The sequence below is a fragment of the Ranitomeya imitator genome, chromosome 3, assembly GCF_032444005.1.
Source record: "Ranitomeya imitator isolate aRanImi1 chromosome 3, aRanImi1.pri, whole genome shotgun sequence".
NCBI lineage: Eukaryota > Metazoa > Chordata > Amphibia > Anura > Dendrobatidae > Ranitomeya > Ranitomeya imitator.
In genome coordinates, this window is record NC_091284.1 from 796,578,413 (window position 1) to 796,601,976 (window position 23,564).

Consider the following 23,564-nt stretch of genomic DNA (forward strand, 5'->3'; position numbering starts at 1 on the left):
ATGCGGCAGTGTGTGAATTCCCCGCTCCCTTGCTCGTGATCTCTGGCCCAGCCCACCACTGTCCTGTGCATTGCGGTGGTTAAGCTGCGTGTGCGTGCCCCTGCGCTTTTATTTTAATTTTTTATTTTTTCTCCTCTCTCCCTCTCTCCTGAGCAAGGGTCCGCCGGTGCTTTCACTGGCACCCCGCTAGGCCAGTCGGTCCCTGGTCCACAACCAACGTGGACATGCTCACACTATTTAAAATAAGCCAGGCATGGATCCTACAGGACTTGTCTGTACCTTTTGGATGAATAGAGAAGTAGGGTACTGCCACAGAGATGGGTGCAAACTACTCCCACAGAGACGGGTACAGAGTACCCCCAAAGGGGCTATTTGGCAGACCACACCCACACAGGCTGTTTGCTGATAGCTGATAGCACCCACAGAACCGAATACTGACCCTCACTTTTGCTGTGTTAGTTAGCTTGAGTTTACGCTAGTTAGAGCAGAATGGCGGCACCACCCATGATCCGGTGATTATACAAGCCGGGTCACGTGGAGCGTCTGCCAATCACAGCCATGCCAATACTTGCCAGCACTAAAAGCTTATTAATTGAATGTGCTGCAGCCTTTCAACAAACTTTATAAAGAGTACAATGGATTTCCGAAGACGTCACACTTGGACCTCTCAGCCTGCAGAAGCATCACGTCATGACAGAAGGTCAGACCACACAGGATTACTAAATTATACGTACAGATTCAAGAATAGCAGTTGAATATTTATCAATTTATATTATTACTGCATTTGCACAAAAAAACAAAGCACGTTACTGAACAAATTCCTCGTGGTATAAAGAAAGCCATTGTGAATTTTAGATTGTAAAATTAAATTAGCTTTGAAATGTCATTGTGGCAGCACTACAGGTAGCCATAGACGTGTGTTTTGTAAGTGCCCCATAACTCCATACACAAGGTTCGATGGACAGTGAAACTGGCTTTCATTTTTATGGTTTATTGTTGTATTTGTACAGGAATTTTAGTTAAAGTTACATTTTACATTTCGAAGGGTTGTTACTGATTAGAAGATGGGGTTTGGATTTTCCAGTGTGCATGATATGTCCTATGTCCATCGTATTGCAACTCTGTCTTATTCACTTGAATTAGGCTGAGCAGCAATACCAGTCACAGCCTACAAACAAAAGTTGACCTCTTAGGCTATGTGCACGTGGCGACTTTTTGCTAAGTTTTCGAAGCATCAACTTGGCGCAAACTCAAGTGTTTTGGAGGCTGTTTGAGACTTGGATGAGACTTTGGGGAGTTCAGATCATTTTCCAAAAACTCTTCGAAAAACTCTGTGTGTACAGAGTTTTATTTTGTTTCTGGACAACCATAGGGGAAAATGTTTTTTTTATCATGTTATTGGTACATGTTGGAAAACTCAAGCAAAACATCTTCTGGAAGACAATATATATAAAAGATCTTTCTCTTGAGCCGACTATACACACGTGATGCAAATTAGTTGAACCTTCATTTTCAAGTCTTCTATTGCTATTATTTTTATTTATATAGCACCATTGATTCCACTTACAGTAATCAAATTAACAATTACAGACTGAAACAGGGGGGTGAGGACCCTGCCCCTGCGGGCTTACATTCTACAGGATGGTGGGGATGGAGACAATAGGTTGAACTCCGGTGTTGTTGAGGCGGTATCTTCGGTAGTGGTGAGGAGGCAGCAGGGTCAGTGCAGGCTGTAGGCTTTCCTGAAGAGGTGGGTTTTCAGGTTCCGTCTGAAGGATCCGAATGTGGTTGACGAGATGGGGCAAAGAATTCCAGAGGATGGGGGATATTCGAAAGAAATCTTGGAGGCAGTTGGGTGAGGAGCGAATAAGTGTGGAGGAGAGAAGGAGGTCTTGGGAGGACCAGAGATTATGTGAGGGAAGATATCGGGAGATTAGTTCAGCGATATATGGAGGAAACAGGTTATGGATGGCTTTGTAGGTCAGTATTAGTAATTTGAACTGGATACGCTGAGGGAATGGGAGCCAGTGAAAAGATTTGCAGAGGGGGGAAGTGGAGGAGTAGCGAGGAGAGAGATGAATTAGTCGGGCAGCAGAGTTAAGGATGGACTTGAGAGGTGCAAGGGTGTTAGCAGGGAGGCCACAGAAAAGGATGTTGCAGTAGTCAAGGCGGGAGTTGAGGGCATGCACAAGAATTTTAGTAGATTAACGGTTGAGGAAAGGACGGATTCTGGAGATAATTTTGAGCTGGAGGTGACATGAGGTGGAAAGAGCTTGGATGTGTGGTTTGAAGGACAGGACAGAGTCAAGGGTTATTCCGAGGCAGCGGACTTCTGGTACGGGGGAAAACGTGATGTCCTTTACTGCGATAGATAGGTCAGGTAAGGAAGATCTATGAGATGGAGGAAAGATGATGAGTTCAGATTTGTCAACATTGAGTTTGAGGAAGTGAGAGGAGAAGAAGGAAGATATGACTGATAGACACTCCAGGATTCTGGACAGCAGGGAGGTGACGTCTGGACCAGAAAGGTAGATCTTTCTGTCATCAGCATAAAGGTTGTACTGGATTCCATGAGACTTTATGAGTTGTCCCAGGCCAAAGAGTGAAGAGTAGGGGTCCTAGAACAGAGCCTTGAGGGACTCCAACAGAGAGAGAGTGGGATGAGGAGGTAGTGTGGGAGTGGGAGACTGAATGTGTGGTTGGAAAGGTATGAGGAGATCCATGATAGGGCGAGGTCTTTGATGCCAAAGGAGGAGTGGATCTGTAGTAGGAGGTAGTGGTCAACTGTGTCAAAAGCAGAGGACAGGTCTAAAAGGAGGAGAACAGAGTATTGTCTGTTAGCTTTGGCTGTAAATAGGTCGCTAGTGATTTTGGTCAGGGCTGTCTCAGTTCAGTGATGGGGGCGGAAACCAGATTGTAGATTGTCAAAGAGCAAGATAAATGAGAGGTGGGAGGAAAGTTCAGCGTGGACGTGCTGCTCCAGGAGTTTGGAAGCGAATGGGAGCAGTGATATTGGGCGATAGCTGTTGGATCGAGGGTTGGCTTTTTAAGGATAGGCATGATTGTGGCATGTTTGAAAGCAGAAGGGAAAGTGCCAGAAGTTAGTGACAGGTTGAAGAGGTGGGTTAGGGATGGGATAAGAGTGATGGTGAGGTTGGGGAGGAGGTGGGATGGGATGGGGTCGAGTGCACAGGTGGTGATGTGCGATTTAGAGAGGAGACAATTAAGCCCCCCTTCAGTGACGCAACATAAGTAGAAAACTATCTTATACAATTCAGTAGCAGAATAGGTATTGTTATATTGCAAATGCAGCAAGCTAAGATTGCTGTAATCTATATTGTACTTCTGTATATGATTTATTACACATTTATAGCAACACATAGCATTTTTCGCACTTGGATATAGCTCCGTCTGGCAGGTTTAAGGAGTTAATTGCGCCTTCGACCATGCAGGGACTGTATTCTATTGACGTCATCTTGTGGCAGGCGGAAATTGTCTGTCTTTATATAGTGGTAGTATGAATACATCAGGGCCTGCGGATCTTCAGAGTGATTGAGTCCCAAGCAATGGCCAAACTCATGTGCAGCCACCAGAAACAGATTGACGTCTAAAGAAAAGGTTTAAACAGGTTAAAAGGAGATATATTCAGCAGATGTACATAGCTTGTTGTATCGTAGGCAGATGTTGTTGTTTTTTGCGCTTGTGTTGCTCTACTAAGTAATGCTTTACTGAAAAAAATTAAAAAGTGACCTAACATCATCATCTAAAAAGTACAACAATCTACAACACTCACTAACTGATCTCCACTATTCCTCTCCAAGCTACACCCAGGTCACTACCAACCAGTCTCTTTATTTCCTCTTCCAACAAAAATGGTTGTGTGAATGCTGCAGCCAATAATTTGTGAAGCGGTGACCTATGCATCATTGCTGCTGCCAGTGATTGGCTGCAGCTGTCACATGTCCATCTAACCCAAGTAGGATATTTAGAACTAATCACATGCCAATTGGAAGAGGAGGCAAGGAAGACAGTGCACCTGAGCACTGCAAGGGGAGGAACAGCGAAGGATAAGTTGGAGACAATGATTTTTTTAATTTATGCTGGTCTACTTTAAAATTAGAGTGGTAAACACATTTAAAGTTTCTTTTCCTAATGAGACTATGAATATACAAAATCTTGAGATATTCCAGTGCTCTCGCTGGGGTAAACAATAGGCTGACATCTTCTGCTTTCTGCAGCTCACCTGACAACTTTCCTGTGTATATTTAAGTAAATAGGGCAGCACACTGCAGCGCCAAAACATGCAAACTTGAAAACACAAAATTTGAACTGCATTACTGCACTGAAAATATGAAAAATGAGAGCTTTTAGCGCATAAAAATGGCCAATTTTATGTGTACCTCGTAGCCACGATAAGGCATCTCTCTTATACGAGGCCCTACGCTTGACCTACCTCTCTGAGAATAAACGTCTCCATCTGAATGGGTACATGTGAAACCTCTCCTTGGACTCAAATTCTCTCTCACTGTGGAGGGGTATTGGACCTATTATAATTAAAACACCTGAAGCTAGGAGGCGGGGAGTGCACGATCAGAAGGCTAGAGAATACATTTCAAAAAACCTGATCTGCACATCCAAACATAGACACAGTGTGAACAGGTGCTGAACCCAGAGTCGCCAACTCGTATATATTTAAGTAAATAGGGCAGCACACTGCAGCGCCAAAACATGCAAACTTGAAAACACAAAATTTGAACTGCATTACTGCACTGAAAATATGAAAAATGAGAGCTTTTAGCGCATAAAAATGGCCAATTTTATGTGTACCTCGTAGCCACGATAAGGCATCTCTCTTATACGAGGCCCTACGCTTGACCTACCTCTCTGAGAATAAACGTCTCCATCTGAATGGGTACATGTGAAACCTCTCCTTGGACTCAAATTCTCTCTCACTGTGGAGGGGTATTGGACCTATTATAATTAAAACACCTGAAGCTAGGAGGCGGGGAGTGCACGATCAGAAGGCTAGAGAATACATTTCAAAAAACCTGATCTGCACATCCAAACATAGACACAGTGTGAACAGGTGCTGAACCCAGAGTCGCCAACTCGTATATATTTAAGTAAATAGGGCAGCACACTGCAGCGCCAAAACATGCAAACTTGAAAACACAAAATTTGAACTGCATTACTGCACTGAAAATATGAAAAATGAGAGCTTTTAGCGCATAAAAATGGCCAATTTTATGTGTACCTCGTAGCCACGATAAGGCATCTCTCTTATACGAGGCCCTACGCTTGACCTACCTCTCTGAGAATAAACGTCTCCATCTGAATGGGTACATGTGAAACCTCTCCTTGGACTCAAATTCTCTCTCACTGTGGAGGGGTATTGGACCTATTATAATTAAAACACCTGAAGCTAGGAGGCGGGGAGTGCACGATCAGAAGGCTAGAGAATACATTTCAAAAAACCTGATCTGCACATCCAAACATAGACACAGTGTGAACAGGTGCTGAACCCAGAGTCGCCAACTCGTATATATTTAAGTAAATAGGGCAGCACACTGCAGCGCTGCAGTGTGCTGCCCTATTTACTTAAATATATACGAGTTGGCGACTCTGGGTTCAGCACCTGTTCACACTGTGTCTATGTTTGGATGTGCAGATCAGGTTTTTTGAAACTTTCCTGTGTAGACTGGGACAGAATCAACTTTTTTTCTATTTAAAAAATATGCCCAGCATGGTCTTCCCCAACCAATTCCCCACCATTCCTTCATATAGCAGTCCAGGTGCCACCATCACTTCCTCTTTCATCAAGAACAATGTGAGACCTCTTTAGACAATCAGTATATACTTTTTTTCTGTTACAGTTTTAGACCATACTGGGCCCACTCTTTAAATAAATTCAATTTCTTGTAGATGACCTGAAGCGCCCACATGCTGCTGCAGTGTCCATGCAGAGAAAAAAGGAAGGAAGTCCATGCCTCCAATATGGCCACCACCAGGTTTTTAAATTTAAATTAAAAAAATAATAATAATAGTTTAAACTATTGCTCTTCTGATTCATGAAACTAAAGTTAAATACATAATAAAGTCCCATTGGGCTATTGAGAAATATTTATGCATTTTTTGCAGTATTTTAAAGAAATGTATTTGAAGGTGAGACATTGTAACTGTGCAGTATCGTACCTTCTCGGCTATTTGTCCATTTTTCATCTTCATCAAAGTGGGCATAACTACTGATTCCATCACCAATAGCAGATGCATGAGCGAGTTCAGAATCGGGGCCATCAAATGGACTATTATCACCATGTGCTGCAAAAACGAATAAATTAACGTCACTGTGTTTTTGACTTTGATGCTGCTGAGATTCTGATATTTTGATGGAACAAATACCAAATACTGAAAAATTCAAAAAATTCACTGACAACACAGAAAAAATCTATAAAATTTTAACAAAGCTGCAATATATTCTACTTTACCATTATTTAAAAGTATCACAAAGTACTTACCTCCTGCACTGAACTGGATGAGGATATCTGCATTTCCACGGTTCACTTTGGTGAACCTCAGAGGAGTGACTTGGCTCCAGACACTGAATGCCAACTGGATCGAATCATCAACCACACGAGCGGGAAGATCTGGGGTGTAATTCACAATTCTGTGCAAGAAGACAATATATCTCTTAAATGTAATAATCTTCTATTTTTGGACTAATTCAACAAAAAACATAAATGCCATACTTGACAACTAAAAAGCTGCATGATTTTTGAAACATAATTTTTTTTTTTAGAAGGTTTACACGTTTATCAGCAATTTCTCAATTTTCAAACAAAATTTACAAAACCATTTTTTTAGGGACCACAACACATTTGAACGGGCTTTGAGGGGCTTATGTGACAGAAAATACCCAAAGATGACGCCATTCTAAAAACTGCATACCTCAAGGTTCTTAAAACAACATTCAAGGAGTATATTAACCCTTTAGGTGCATCACAGGAATTAAAAAAAGTGAAAGGAACATGGAATGAACATTTTACTTTTCTTCACAAAAATGTTAATGAAGCCCCATTTTTTTATTTTCACAAGGGTAACAGTATAAAATGTACCCCAAAATGTGTCGTATAGTTTCTCCTGAGTATGCTCATCCCCCATATGTGGTGGAAAACAACTGCACTCACAGCAGGGCTCGGAAGGGAAGGAGCACTGTTTGACCTTTTTCAACGCAAATTGGGCTGGAATCAATAGCAGATTCTATGTTGTTCCAGCCCCAAATTTTGCATTGTCGCAAGGGTAACAGGAGAAAATGGATCCCGAAGTTTGTTATCCAATTTCTCCTGAATAACCTGAAACCCCATATGTGGTGGTAAACTACTGTTTGGACACACTGGCGAGATCCAAAAAGATGGTGTGACATTGTGGAGCCCAGACTTTGATGCAATGGTCTGCAGGCACCATGTCGCGTTTGGAGAGTCCCTGATTTGCCTAAACAGTGAAAACACATGCAACCTCATTTTGGAAACTAGAACCCTTAAGAAATTTATCTAGACATGTGTTGAGCACCTTGAACACCCAGATACTTCACAGAATTTTACCATGTTGACCCGTCAAAAAGGAAAAAATTTGATTTTTCCCACAAAAATGTTGTTTCAGCACTAAATTGTTTCATTTTCAAAAGAGTAACAGCTGACCTCCGAAATAAACGAGTGACGTTTTGGAATGCAGACTTTGATGGAATTTTTTGCATACACCATGGCACATTTGCTGAGCTCTTGAGATGCCATACCAGTAGAAACCCCCTACAAGTGACCCTATATTGGAATTGATCTACTGCTTTCTTGGTATGTGAATTTTATAATATGGTGGCATATGTAAATTGTTTAAAGTACATCAGGTTGTCACATGTAAGTTGTGTAGAGTGCATCAGGTTGGAATATGTGAGTTGTGTAAGTCATAAATTAATTTAGTAGTCCATGGTTGTGTGGTACAGTTTGAAACATTCTTTTATACACAGACTAATTATGTCAGGGCACGTGTCATGATCCCAATGGCAGGGGATCACAAAAGGACAAGCACAAAAACAAAACAAGCTCTAGGGTGATGGAACCTGAGCTGACCGCGATCCTGAACCTAAACACACAACTAGCAGTAGCCGGGGAACGTGCCTGCGATGATTCCTAGACGTCTCGCGCCAGCCGAAGGATTAACTTCCCCTATAAGAAGAAACACAGACCTCACTTGCCTCCAGAGAAACACCCCACAGAAATAGCAGCCCCCCACATGTAATAACGGTGAAATGAGAGGAAAGCACATACGTAGTTATGAAAATAGAATCAGCAAAAATGAGGCCCGCTAAAGCTAGATAGCAGAGGATACAAAAGTGAACTGCGCGGTCAGCGAAAAACCCTTCAAAAAACCATCCTGAAATTACTTGAACTCATGTGCCAACTCATGGAACATGAGGAGTAATTTCAGCCCACTAGAGCAAGCAGCAGCAAGGAATCACATCTCTGCAAGCTGGACTAAGACAAAAATTAAACAAAACGTGGAACAGGAAAATCAAAACTTAGCTTGTCCTGAAGATAACAGACGCAGGGAGCAGAGGTAAAAAGACACGCTGATTACATTGATAGCCGGCGAGGAAATGACAAAAAAGCCAGGTTAAATAGGAAACTCCCATAACCTGATGGAACAGGTGGACACCAGAGACCGCAGAAAACACAAGTCTCCAAGTACCATCAGTAACCACCAGAGGGAGCCCAAAAACAGAACTCACAACAGTACCCCCCCTTGAGGAGGGGTCACCGAACCCTCACGAGAACCACCAGGGCGACCAGGATGAGCCCTATGAAAAGCACGGACCAAATCGGCAGCATGAACATCAGAGGCAATCACCCAAGAATTATCCTCCTGACCATAACCCTTCCACTTGACCAAATACTGGAGTTTCCGTCTGGAAACACGAGAATCCAAGATCTTCTCCACAACATACTCCAATTCACCCTCCACCAGCACCGGAGCAGGAGGCTCAAGCGAAGGAACGACAGGTACCTCATACTTCCGCAACAACGACCGATGGAACACATTATGAATAGCAAACGATGCTGGGAGATCCAAACGAAATGACACAGGGTTAAGAATTTCCAAGATCCTATAGGGACCGATGGACCGAGGCTTGAACTTAGGAGAAGAGACCTTCATAGGAACAAAACGAGAAGACAACCACACCAAGTCCCCAACAAGAAGTCGAGGACCCACGCGGCGACGGCGATTAGCAAACTGCTGAGCCCTCTCCTGGGACAACTTCAAATTGTCCACCACATGACTCCAAATCCGATGCAACCTATCCACCACCATGTCCACTCCAGGACAATCAGAAGGCTCCACCTGACCAGAGGAAAAACGAGGATGAAACCCCGAATTACAAAAGAAAGGAGAAACCAAGGTAGCAGAACTAGCCCGATTATTAAGGGCAAACTCGGCAAGCGGCAAAAAGGAAACCCAGTCATCTTGATCAGCAGAAACAAAACACCTTAAATAAGTTTCTAAAGTCTGATTAGTTCGTTCCGTCTGGCCATTCGTCTGGGGATGGAATGCAGACGAAAAGGACAAATCAATGCCCATCTTAGCACAGAACGTCCGCCAAAATCTAGACACAAACTGGGATCCCCTGTCAGAAACGATGTTCTCCGGAATGCCATGCAAACGGACCACGTTTTGAAAAAACAGAGGGACCAACTCAGAGGAGGAAGGTAACTTAGGCAAGGGTACCAGATGAACCATCTTAGAAAAGTGGTCACACACAACCCATATGACGGACATTTTTTGAGAGACAGGGAGATCCGAAATAAAGTCCATGGAAATGTGCGTCCAAGGCCTCTTCGGGATAGGCAAAGGTAACAACAATCCACTGGCCTGAGAACAGCAAGGCTTAGCCCGAGCGCAAACTCCACAAGACTGCACGAAAGAACGCACATCCCTCGACAAGGAAGGCCACCAAAAAGACCTGGCCACCAAGTCTCTAGTACCAAATATTCCAGGATGACCTGCCAACACAGAAGAATGGACCTCGGAGATGACTCTACTGGTCCAATTATCCGGAACAAACAGTCTTTCTGGCGGACAACGATCAGGTTTATCCGCCTGAAACTCCTGCAAAGCACGTCGCAAGTCTGGGGAGACAGCCGACAAAATCACCCCATCCCTAAGGATACCAGTGGGCTCAGAATTTCCAGGGCAGTCAGGCACTCCTAGAAAGAGCATCCGCCTTCACATTCTTTGAACCTGGCAGGTATGAAACCACAAAATTGAAACGGGAGAAAAACAGTGACCAACGAGCCTGTCTAGGATTCAGACGCCTGGCAGACTCAAGGTACATCAGATTTTTGTGATCAGTCAAGACCACCACACGATGTCTAGCACCCTCAAGCCAATGACGCCACTCCTCAAATGCCCACTTCATGGCCAAAAGCTCCCGATTACCAACATCATAATTCCGTTCAGCGGGCGAAAATTTTCTAGAAAAGAACGCACATGGCTTCATCACTGAGCCATCGGAGCTTCTCTGTGACAAAACCGCCCCCGCTCCGATCTCGGAAGCATCGACCTCAACCTGAAAAGGAAGCGACGTATCTGGCTGACGCAACACAGGAGCAGAAGAAAACCGGCGCTTAAGTTCCTGAAAGGCCTCCACAGCCGCAGGAGACCAATCAGTAACATCAGCACCCTTTTTAGTCAAATCCGTCAAAGGCTTAACAACACTAGAAAAATTAGTTATGAAGCGACGATAAAAATTAGCAAAGCCCAAGAACTTCTGTAGACTCTTAAGAGATGTAGGCTGCGTCCAGTCACAAATAGCCTGAACCTTGACGGGATCCATCTCAATAGTAGAAGGGGAAAAAATATACCCCAAAAAAGAAATCTTCTGGACTCCAAAAAGACATTTAGAACCCTTTACAAACAAAGAAGTGGCCCGCAGGACCTGAAACACCTTCCTGACCTGCTGAACATGAGACTCCCAGTCATCAGAAAAAACCAAAACATCATCCAAATACACGATAATAAATTTATCCAGATATTCACGGAAAATATCGTGCATAAAAGACTGGAAGACAGAAGGAGCATTAGAAAGTCCAAAAGGCATCACCAAATACTCGAAATGGCCCCCAGGCGTATTAAATGCGGTTTTCCACTCATCACCCTGCCTTATCCGCACAAGATTATACGCACCCCGAAGATCAATCTTAGTGAACCATTTAGCCCCCTTAATGCGAGCGAACAAATCAGTCAACAATGGCAAAGGATACTGATATTTGACTGTAATCTTATTCAAAAGACGATAATCTATGCAAGGCCTCAAGGAACCATCTTTTTTGGCCACAAAAAAAAAACCTGCTCCCAAAGGGGACGAAGATGGACGGATATGTCCCTTTTCCAAGGACTCCTTAACATAATTCTGCATAGCAGTATGCTCTGGCACTGACAGATTGAACAAACGACCTTTAGGGAATTTACTGCCAGGAATCAAATCTATAGCACAATCGCAATCCCTGTGAGGAGGAAGCGAACTGAGCTTAGGCTCCTCAAAAACCTCCCGATAATCAGACAAAAATACCGGAACCTCAGAAGGAGTAGATGAAGCGATAGAAATCGGAGATGCATCATCATGAACCCCCTGACATCCCCAGCTTAACACAGACATTGTTTTCCAGTCCAGGACTGGGTTATGAGTTTGTAACCATGGCAGACCAAGCACTAAGACATAATGTAAATTATACAGTACCAGGAAGCGAATCACCTCCTGATGAACGGGAGTCATACGCATGGTCACTTGTGTCCAGTACTGAGGTTTATTCATAGCCAAAGGTGTAGAGTCAATTCCTTTCAAAGGAATAGGAACTTCCAGAGGTTCCAGACTAAACCCACAGCGATTGGCAAATGACCAATCCATAAGACTCAGGGCAGCGCCTGAATCCACATAGGCATCGACGGAAATGGATGATAATGAACAAATCAGCATCACAGACAGAATGAACTTAGACTGTAAAGTACCAATGGCAACAGACTTATCAACCTTTTTTGTGCGTTTAGAGCATGCTGATATAACATGAGCTGAATCCCCACAATAAAAACACAATCCATTTTTCCGCCTATAATTTTGCCGTTCACTTCTGGACTGAATTCTATCACATTGCATTATCTCAGGTGCCTGTTCAGAAGACACCGCCAAATGGTGCACAGGTTTGCGCTCCCGTAAACGCCGATCAATCTGAATAGCCATAGTCATGGACTCATTCAGATCTGTAGGTGCCGGGAACCCCACCATAACATCTTTAACCCCTTCCCGACCTTTGACGCCACGTAGGCGTCATGAAAGTCGGTGCCATTCCGACCCATGACGCCTATGTGGCGTCATGGAAAGATCGCGTCCCTGCAGGCCGGGTGAAAGGGTTAACTCCCATTTCACCCGATCTGCAGGGACAGGGGGAGTGGTAGTTTAGCCCAGGGGGGGTGGCTTCACCCCCTCGTGGCTACGATCGCTCTGATTGGCTGTTGAAAGTGAAACTGCCAATCAGAGCGATTTGTAATATTTCACCTATTATAACGGGTGAAATATTACAATCCAGCCATGGCCGATGCTGAAATATCATCGGCCATGGCTGGAAATACTAATGTGCCCCCACCGATCGCCCCCCCAGCCCCCCGATCTGGCCGGTACACTGCTCCGGCTCCCCTCCGTCCAGTGCTCCGCTCCCCCCCCGTGCTCTTGTCCGCTCCCCCCGTGCTCCAATCACCCCCCCGTGCTCCGATCACCCCCCCTGCACTCCGATCCACCCCCCCCGGTGCTCCGTTCCACCCCCCGGTGCTCCGTTCCAGCCCCCCCGTGCTCCGTTCCACGCCCCCCGTTCTCCGTTCCACCCCTCCCGCGCTTCGATTCCCCCCCCCCCCGTGCTCCGATCCCCCCCCCGTGGTCCCCCCCTCCCGCCCGTGGTCCCCCCCACCCCATCATACTTACCGATCCAGCCGGGGTCCCGTCCGTCTTCTCCCTGGGCGCCGCCATCTTCCAAAATGGCGGGCGCATTCGCAGTGCGCCCGCCGAATCTGCCGGCCGGCAGATTCGTTCCAAAGTGCATTTTGATCACTGAGATAGATTATATCTCAGTGATCAAAATAAAAAAAATAATAAATGACCCCCCCCCCTTTGTCACCCCCATAGGTAGGGACAATAAAAAAATAAAGAAATTTTTTTTTTCCACTAATGTTAGAATAGGGTTAGGGTTAGGGGTAGGGTTAGGGTTAGGGGTAGGGTTAGGGTTAGGGCTAGGGTTAGGGCTAGGGGTAGGGTTAGGGGTAGGGTTAGGGGTAGGGGTAGGGTTAGGGCTAGGGTTAGGGTTTCGGTATGTGCACACGTATTCTGTTCCTCTGCGAATTTTTCCGCTGCGGATTTGATAAATCCGCAGTGCTAAACCGCTGCGGATTTATGGCGGATTTACCGCGTTTTTTTCTGCGCATTTCACTGCGGTTTTACAACTGCGATTTTCTATTGGAGCAGTTGTAAAACCGCTGCGGAATCCGCACAAAGAAGTGACATGCTGCGGAATGTAAACCGCTGCGTTTCCGTGCAGTTTTTCCGCAGCATGTGTACAGCGATTTTTGTTTCCCGTAGGTTTACATTGAACTGTAAACTCATGGGAAACTGCTGCGGATCCGCAACGTTTTCCGCAGCGTGTGCACATACCTTTAGAATTAGGCCATGTGCACACGGTGCGGATTTGGCTGCGGATCCGCAGCAGTGTTCCATCAGGTTTACAGTACCATGTAAACATATGAAAAACCAAATCCGCTGTGCCCATGGTGCGGAAAATACCGCGCGGAAACGCTGCGTTGTATTTTCCGCAGCATGTCAATTCTTTGTGCGGATTCCGCAGCGTTTTACACCTGTTCCTCAATAGGAATCCGCAGGTGAAATCCGCACAAAAAACACTGGAAATCCGTGGAAAATCCGCAGGTAAAACGCAGTGCCTTTTACCCGTGGATTTTTCAAAAATGGTGCGGAAATATCTCACACGAATCCGCAACGTGGGCACATAGCCTTAGCGTTAGGGTTGGAATTAGGGTTGTGGTTAGGGTTAGGGGTGTGTTGGGGTTAGGGTTGTGGTTAGGGGTGTGTTGCGGTTAGGGTTGTGATTAGGGTTATGGCTACAGTTGGGATTAGAGTTAGGGGTGTGTTGGGGTTAGTGTTGGAGGTAGAATTGAGGGGTTACCACTGTTTAGGCACATCAGGGGTCTCCAAACGCAACATGGCGCCGCCATTGATTCCAGCCAATCTCGTATTCAAAAAGTCAAATGGTGCTCCCTCACTTCCGAGCCCTGACGTGTGCCCAAACAGTGGTTTACCCCCACATATGGGGTACCAGCATACTCAGGACAAACTGCGCAACAATTACTGGGGTCCAATTTCTCCTGTTACCCTTGTGAATCTAAAAAAATGCTTGCTAAAACATAATTTTTGAGGAAAGAAAAATGATTTTTTATTTTCACGGCTCTGCGTTGTAAACGTCTGTGAAGCACTTGGGGGGTTCAAAGTGCTCACCACATATCTAGATAAGTTCCTTGGGGGGTCTAGTTTCTAAAATGGGGTCACTTGTGGGGGTTTCTACTGTTCAGGCACACCAGGGGCTCTGCAAACGCAACGTGACACCCGCAGACCATTCCATCAAAGCCTGCATTTCAAAAGTCACTACTTCCCTTCTGAGCCCCGACGTGTGCCCAAACAGTGGTTTACCCCCACTCATGGGGTATCAGCGTACTCAGGAGAAACTGGACAACAACTTTTGGGGTCCAATTTCTCCTGTAACCCTTAGGAAAATAAAAAATTCTGGGCTAAATAATTATTTTTGAGGAAAGAAAACATATTTATTATTTTCACGGCTCTGCATTATAAACTTCTATGAAGCACTTGGGGGTTCAAAGTGCTCACCACACATCTAGATAAGTTCCTTTGGGGGTCTAGTTTCCAAAATGGGGTCACTTGTGGGGGGTTTCTACTGTTAAGCCACATCAGGGGCTCTGCAAACGCAACGTGACGCCCACAGAGCATTCCATCAAAGTCTGCATTTCAAAACGTCACTATTTCACTTCCGAGCCCCGGCATGTGCCCAAACAGTGATTTACCCCCACATATGGGGTATCAGCGTACTCAGGAGAAACTGGACAACAACTTTTGGGGTCAAATTTCTCCTGTTACCCTTGGGAAAATAAAAAATTGCAGGCTAAAAGATCATTTTTGAGAAAATAATTTTTTATTTTTATTTTCATGGCTCTGCGTTATAAACTTCTGTGAAGCACTTGGGGGTTCAAAGTCCTCACCACACATCTAGATTAGTTCCTTTGGGGGTCTAGTTTCCAAAATGGTGTCATTTCTGGGGGATCTCCAATGTTTAAGCACACAGGGGCTCTCCAAACGTGACATGGTGTCCGCTAATGATTGGAGCTAATTTTCCATTTAAAAAGCCAAATGGCGTGCCATCCCTTCCGAGCCCTGCCGTGCGCCCAAACAGTGGTTTACCCCCACATATGGGGTATCAGCGTACTCAGGACAAACTGGACAACAATATTTGGGGTCCAATTTCTCCCATTATCCTTGGCAAAATAGGAAATTCCAGGCTAAAAAATCATTTTTGAGGAAAGAAAAATTATTTTTTATTTTCATGGCTCTGCGTTATAAACTTCTGTGAAGCACCTGGGGGTTTAAAGTGCTCAATATGCATCTAGATAAGTTCCTTGGGGGTCTAGTTTCCAAAATGGGGTCACTTGTGGGGGAGCTCCAATGTTTAGGCACACAGGGGCTCTCCAAACGCGACATGGTGTCCGCTAACAATTGGAGCTAATTTTCCATTCAAAAAGTCAAATGGCGCGCCTTCCCTTCCGAGCCCTGCCGTGTGCCCAAACAGTGGTTTACCCCCACATATGAGGTATCGGCGTACTCGGGAGAAATTGCCCAACAAATTTTATGATCCATTTTATCCTACTGCCCATGTGAAAATGAAAAAATTGAGGCGAAAAGAATTTTTTTGTGAAAAAAAAGTACTTTTTCATTTTTACAGATCAATTTGTGAAGCACCTGAGGGTTTAAAGTGCTCACTAGGCATCTAAATAAGTTCCTTGGGGGGGTCTAGTTTCCAAAATGGGGTCACTTGTGGGGGAGCGCCAATGTTTAGGCACACAGGAGCTATCCAAACGCGACATGGTGTCCGCTAACGATGGAAATAATTTTTCATTCAAAAAGTCAAATGGCGCTCCTTCCCTTCCGAGCCTTACCATGTGCCCAAACAGTGGTTTACCCCCACATGTGAGGTATTGGTGTACTCAGGAGAAATTGCCCAACACATTTTAGGATCCATTTTATCCTGTTGCCCATGTGAAAATGAAAAAATTGAGGCTAAAAGAATTTTTTTGTGAAAAAAAAGTATTTTTTCATTTTTACGGATCAATTTGTGAAGCACCTGGGGGTTCAAAGTGCTCACTATGCATCTAGATAAGTTCCTTGGGGCGTCTAGTTTCCAAAATGCGGTCACTTGTGGGGGAGCTCCAATTTTTAGGCACACGGGGGCTCTCCAAACGTGACATGGTGTCCGCTAAAGAGTGGAGCCAATTTTTGATTCAAAAAGTCAAATGGCGCTCCTTCCCTTCCAAGCCCTGCCGTGCGCCCAAACAGTGGTTTACCCCCACATATGAGGTATCAGCGTACTCAGGACAAATTGGACAACAACTTTTGTGGTTCAGTTTCTCCTTTTACCATTGGGAAAATAAAAAAATTGTTGCTAAAAGATAATTTTTGTGACTAAAAAGTTAAATGTTCATTTTTTCCTTCCATGTTGCTTCTGCTGCTGTGAAGCACCTGAAGGGTTAATAAACTTCTTGAATGTGGTTTTGAGTACCTTGAGGGGTGCAGTTTTTAGAATGGTGTCACTTTTGGGTATTTTCAGCCATATAGACCCCTCAAACTGACTTCAAATGTGAGGTGGTCCCTAAAAAAAATGGTTTTGTAAATTTCGTTGTAAAAATGACAAATCGCTGGTCAAATTTTAACCCTTATAACTTCCTAACAAAAAAAAATTTTGTTTCCAAAATTGTGCTGATGTAAAGTAAACATGTGGGAAATGTTATTTATTAACTATTTTGTGTCACATATCTCTCTGGTTTAACAGAATAAAAATTCAAAATGTGAAAATTGCGAAATTTTCAAAATTTTCGCCAAATTTCCGTTTTTATCACAAATAAACGCAGAATTTATTGACCTAAATTTACCACTAACATGAAGCCCAATATGTCACGAAAAAACAATCTCAGAACCGCTAGGATACGTTGAAGCGTTCCTGAGTTATTACCTCATAAAGGGACACTGGTCAGAATTGCAAAAAACGGCAAGGTCTTTAAGGTCAAAATAGGCTGGGTCATGAAGGGGTTAATGGCCTCAGAAAGGCCATCTCTGAATTTTGCAGCCAGAGCGCACTCATTCCACTGAGTAAGCACCGACCATTTCCGAAATTTCTGACAATATATTTCTGCTTCATCTTGCCCCTGAGAGAGAGCCAATAAAGCTTTTTCAGCCTGAATCTCTAAGTTAGGTTCCTCATAGAGCAAACCCAATGCCAGAAAAAACGCATCCACATTGAGCAACGCAGGATCCCCTGGTGCCAATGCAAATGCCCAATTCTGAGGGTCACCCCGCAGGAAAGATATAACAATCTTGACCTGCTGAGCAGGGTCTCCAGAGGAGCGAGATTTCAAGGAAAGAAACAACTTGCAATTGTTCCTAAAATTCAGAAAACTAGATCTATCTCCAGAAAAAAACTCTGGGACAGGAATTCTAGGTTCAGACATAGGCGTATGTACAACAAAATCTTGTATATTTTGAACCTTAGCAGCAAGATTATTCAGGCTGGAAGCCAAACTCTGGACGTCCATGATAAACAGCTGAGGTCAGAGCCATTCAAGGATTAAGAGGAGGAAAGAAGCAGTCAAGCTGCAATTAAGGCTAGGCAGCAAACACTGAGGAGGGGAAAAAAAAAAAAAACTTCCTCAGACTACTTTTCCTCCTACTTCAGCCAAAACGATGACCAATTTTTTATAGGCCGGCTATACTATCATGATCCCAATGGCAGGGGATCACAAAAGGACAATCACAAAAACAAAACAAGCTCTAGGGTGATGGAACCTGAGCTGACCGCGATCCTGAACCTAAACACACAACTAGCAGTAGCCGGGGAACGTGCCTACGATGATTCCTAGACGTCTCGCGCCAGCCGAAGGATTAACTTCCCCTATAAGAAGAAACACAGACCTCACTTGCCTCCAGAGAAACACCCCACAGAAATAGCAGCCCCCCACATGTAATAACGGTGAAATGAGAGGAAAGCATATACGTAGTTATGAAAATAGAATCAGCAAAAATGAGGCCCGCTAAAGCTAGATAGCAGAGGATACAAAAGTGAACTGCGCGGTCAGCGAAAAACCCTTCAAAAAACCATCCTGAAATTACTTGAACTCATGTGCCAACTCATGGAACATGAGGAGTAATTTCAGCCCACTAGAGCAACCAGCAGCAAGGAATCACATCTCTGCAAGCTGGACTAAGACAAAAATTAAACAAAACGTGGAACAGGAAAATCAAAACTTAGCTTGTCCTGAAGATAACAGACGCAGGGAGCAGAGGTAAAAAGACACGCTGATTACATTGATAGCCGGCGAGGAAATGACAAAAAAGCCAGGTTAAATAGGAAACTCCCATAACCTGATGGAACAGGTGGACACCAGAGACCGCAGAGAACACAAGTCACCCAGTACCATCAGTAACCACCAGAGGGAGCCCAAAAACAGAACTCACAACAGGCACGTGTGTTAAGGACCGGCGGAACACACCAAGTATAGATAATAAGAAACTAGGTACGTTCGCAGTCCGAGGTCCACCGTGCAGATAAAAGACCCTGCTGCTAGTAAGACGGACTATATGGCGGTACTAAGTATACACACATGGGTTAACTTCACCCTGCGTGAAGGAAGCGATCCTGTTGCGTCACAGGACCGCAGTACCGCACATAAAGCGCGAGCAAGAAGTCAGCGGACTCAACCCCTACACAGGATTGAAGTCCGATTAGACACTTGCTGACACAACACCGCAACTGGGTGTGTCAGAGGAATATAAATAATAATATAAAGGCACAAGAGTGCGTGCGGTGCCGCACTGACGGATGCCACTAACCACCCAGGCTTGGGTCAGGAAAGCGCAGAGCAAGCGCACGGCGCCGTACTGGCAGACACAGCAACTGGTAGCTGTAATGTGTGTTTCGTGCTGTTGGATAAGTCGGGCGCTAGATAGCAAACATACACCTTCCGCGAACAGACATTCAATAGGGAGGGTTATTTAAAGAGCGACTTACACTCACAACACACACACATATTTACAAGACAATACTAGCGCATGGCCGTGCGGTCATGCGCAGTTTATTTAGTAGCAGCACAGGAAGCAGCTCCAGAAGTTTTGCCCTTCCAGGACCTGCCAAGAGGACCAATGGGATGTGCTGCAATACCTGAGCATGTGACCCTCGATCTCCAACGGGAGATCCTGCCCTGGGCATGCTCAGACAGAGAAAAGCAGGACTTAGATCCAGAAACGTCCACTCGCCGCTGCCCAGCACTGGCTACAATAGCAGAAGCAGGAAAAGCAGCAGTAACTCTTCGCACAGAGTCAGACTGAGCGAGACGCTGCGATCGACGTCCCTGCTGAGCAGACTTCACCGCGGCTGGAGAAGAATGGGAGACCGCAGCGGAGACGGATCGAGATTCCCCCAGTGCAGCAGAGGAAACTCGACTCCTAACAACGTGTCACACTGAAGATGGTGTCCTTTCGTATTCCGCTTCTGTAAACACTTTGCACCTTTTTGCGCCCTTCCTCTCTTTGCAGTTTAAGGGACCTCACCAGGGAAAATTTGCCGTGGTACTATATGGGCACCTTCAGTTGCAGAAGTACTGGGGCCTTCCCCTTTCCTGTTTCCAAATATTAGGGCCTTGATCACTACCTCCTGAAACCGAAGGAAAGTCGGTATTGCCTGCAGATCATGATAGCCCTTAAGCATTATACATTGCCATCTGTACATTGGGCACAGCCAGCTTTTTCTACCTCACTTTAGCTTTCAGCATGGCACTGTAGGGCTAGAGGATTTGCTCAGAGCGATCAGCTCCCGTCATGTTCTTATTGTACTCCAGGAGACAGTATGGTTTGGGGACATGTGTAGTGGTACCTCGTACAGCAGCATACATTACCGTGTATTGTGGTCAAGAAAAGGACATCCCTCTTGTCCTTATACCCGACTACCAGTATATTGTAGCTACATTGGCCTCTGTGTAAGATGCCCATGCGAGGTAGTCGTGGGTGAGATTCTGTTCCCACTCGCTTTGGCATCCTACAGACATCTCTGTTCCAGTCCCGATGTGCTGCTGTGTGTGAGGTGCATCACACTTATTTTAGGGCTGCAGGCCTCTTCTTCTGAGTCCAGAAATCTCTCTTCTGGAACCAGAGCACCAATTTACCCAGGAGACATGAGATTCATAAAAACAAACAAACTTGATGAATATACTACAGCAAGAAAACGGAGTATAAAAATCCCAAAAAACATAATAGAAAAAATAATTTTATTAACACAAAAATACAACAAAAACATATGACCAATTAAAATTATGCACCACAACAGGTGATAGATAGAGAGAAAACTCTAGGTATACTGGTGTACATGGGGAACATTACATGTATCCGGGGGTAAGTATGCTGCTAGCAATGCGACTGTTACATAGTCATATCATAGTGGAATGATTCCTGCAAAAGTCCCTAGATGTCAGAGATAATATCTCATGAGAAAAATGCTGGATAGATCAATAAGTGAATAGTAGCCTATGCATGCTTACCCATGTTATGACCGGACAGCTCACCCACTGTGTACCAGGAGCCCCTTGACGCATGTTTCGCCGCCAAGCTTTTTCAAAATGGGTTAACAATCAGCTGTTCAGATACCTTTAACCCCTTAGTGACAGAGCCAATTTGGTACTTAATGACCGAGCTTATTTTTGCAATTCTGACCACTGTCACTTTATGAGGTTATAACTCTGGAACGCTTCAACGGATCCCGCTGATTATGAGATTGTTTTTTCGTGACATATTGTACTTCATGTTAGTGGTAATATTTCTTCGATATTACTTGCGATTATTTATGAAAAAAATGGAAATATGGCGAAAATTTTTTAGATTTTGCAATTTTCTAAATTTGTATTTTTATGCCCTTAAATCAGAGAGATATGTCACAAAAAATAGTTAATAAATAACATTTCCCACATGTCTACTTTACATCAGCACAATTTTGGAAACAAATTTTTTTTTTGTTAGGGAGTTATAAGGGTTAAAAGTTGACCAGCAATTTCTCATTTTTACAACACCTTTTTTTTTAGGGACCACATCACATTTGAAGTCATTTTGAGGGGTCTATATGATAGAAAATAACCAAGTGTGACACCATTCTAAAAACGGCACCCCTAAAGGTTCTCAAAACCACATTCAAGAAGTTTATTAACCCTTTACGTGCTTCACAGGAACTGAAACAATGTGGAAGGAAAAAATGAACATTTAACTTTTTTTTCAAACATTTTAATTCAGAACCATTTTTTTATTTTCACAAGTGTAAAAACAGAAATGTAACCATAAATTTTGTTATGCAATTTCTCCTGAATACGCCAATACCCCATATGTGGGGGTAAACCACTGTTTGGGCGCACAGCAGAACTTGGAAGTGAAGGAGCGCCGTTTGACTTTTTCAATGCAGAATTGGCTGGAATTGAGATCGGACGTCACGTTTAGAGAGCCCCTGATGTGCCTAAACAGTGGAAACCCCCCACAAGTGACACCATTTTGTAAACTAGACCCCTTAAGGAACTTATCTAGATGTGTGGTGAGCACTTTGAACCCCCATGTGCCTCATAGAAGTTTATAGCGTTGAACCGTGAAAATAAAAAATCACATTTTTTCTACAAAAATGTTCTTTTTGCCCCCAAATTTTTATTTTCACAAGGGTAACAGGAGAAATTAGACCTCAAAAGTTGTAGTGCAATTTCTCCTGAGTACGTCGATACCCAATATGTGGGTGTAAACCACTGTTTGGGCGCACCGCAGAGCTTGGAAGAGAAGGAGTGCCGTTTTACTTTTTCAATGTAGAATTGTCTGGAATTGAGATCGGACGCCATGTCGCGTTTGGAGAGCCCCTGATGTGCCTAAACAGTGGAAACCCCCCACAAGTGATCCCATTTTGGAAACTAGACCCCCCATGGAACTTATCTAAATGTGTGGTGAGAACTTTGAATGCCCAAGTGCTTCACAAAAGTTTAAAATGCAGAGTTGTGAAAATAAAAAAATATTTTTTTTTCCACAAAAAAGATTTTGTAGCCCCCAAGTTTTTATTTTCACAAGGGTAACAGGAGAAATTGGACCCCAAAAGTTGTTGTCCAATTTATCCAGAGTATGCTGATGCCCCATATGTGGGGGTAAACCACTGTTTGGGCGCACGGCAGAGCTCGGAAGGGAAGGAGCGCCGTTTTGGAATGCAGACATAGATAGAATTGTCTCTGGGCGTTATGTTGCGTTTGCAGAGCCCCTGATGTACCTAAACAGTAGTAACCCCCCACAAGTGACCCCATTTTGGAAACTAGACCCCCCAAGGAACTTATCTAGATGTGTGGTGAGAACTTTGAATGCCCAAGTGCTTCACATAAGTTTAGAATGCAGAGTCGTGAAAATAAAAAAATATTTTTTTTTCCACAAAAAAGATTTTTTAGCCCCCAAGTTTTTATTTTCACAAGGGTAACAGGAGAAATTGGACCCCAAAAGTTGTTGTCCAATTTATCCCGAGTACGCTGATGCCCCATATGTGGGGGTAACCCACTGTTTGGGCGCACGGCAGAGCTCAGAAGGGAGGGAGCACCATTTGACTTTTTGAGCACAAAATTGGCTGTCGTGTTTGGAGACCCCCTGATGTAACTAAACAGTGGAAACCCCCTAATTCTAGCTCCAACCCTAACCCCAACACACCCCTAATCCCAACCCAATCCATAATCCTAATCACTAACCCTAACGATATTCACATCCCTTACCCCAAAACAACCCTAATGTCAACCCTAACCATAACCCTAATCAAAACCCTAAATCCAACACAACCCTAATCCTAATCTCAACCCTAACCTCAAACCTAACCCTAATCCCAATACACCCCTAATCACAACCCTAACCTTAACCCTAATCCCAAACCTAACCCTAATCCCAAGCGTAACCCTAATGCCAACCCTAACCCTAATACCAACTCTAATCCAAACCCTAACCCTAATCCCAATTCTAACCCTAACTTTAGCCCCAACCCTAGCCCTAACTTTAGCCCCAACCCTAACCCTAAAGCTACTTTCACACTTGCGTCGTTTGGCATCCGTCGCAATCCGTCGTTTTGGACAAAAAACGGATCCCCCAA

General features: G+C 44.3%; 1 protein-coding gene across 1 annotated transcript in view; it reads right to left on the reverse strand.

Moving 5' to 3' along the window:
* Nucleotides 1-3,428: 3,428 nt before the first annotated feature.
* Nucleotides 3,429-23,564, reverse strand: part of LOC138671771 (matrilysin-like) — a 35,093-nt gene continuing 14,957 nt past the window's right edge. Inside the window, exons 3-5 of the mRNA XM_069759919.1 lie at nucleotides 6,516-6,664; nucleotides 6,193-6,318; nucleotides 3,429-3,607 (exon numbers count right to left, since the gene is read on the reverse strand). Coding sequence (XP_069616020.1) covers nucleotides 3,429-3,607; nucleotides 6,193-6,318; nucleotides 6,516-6,664 — 454 coding nt within the window. The remainder of the gene's footprint in view (nucleotides 3,608-6,192; nucleotides 6,319-6,515; nucleotides 6,665-23,564) is intronic.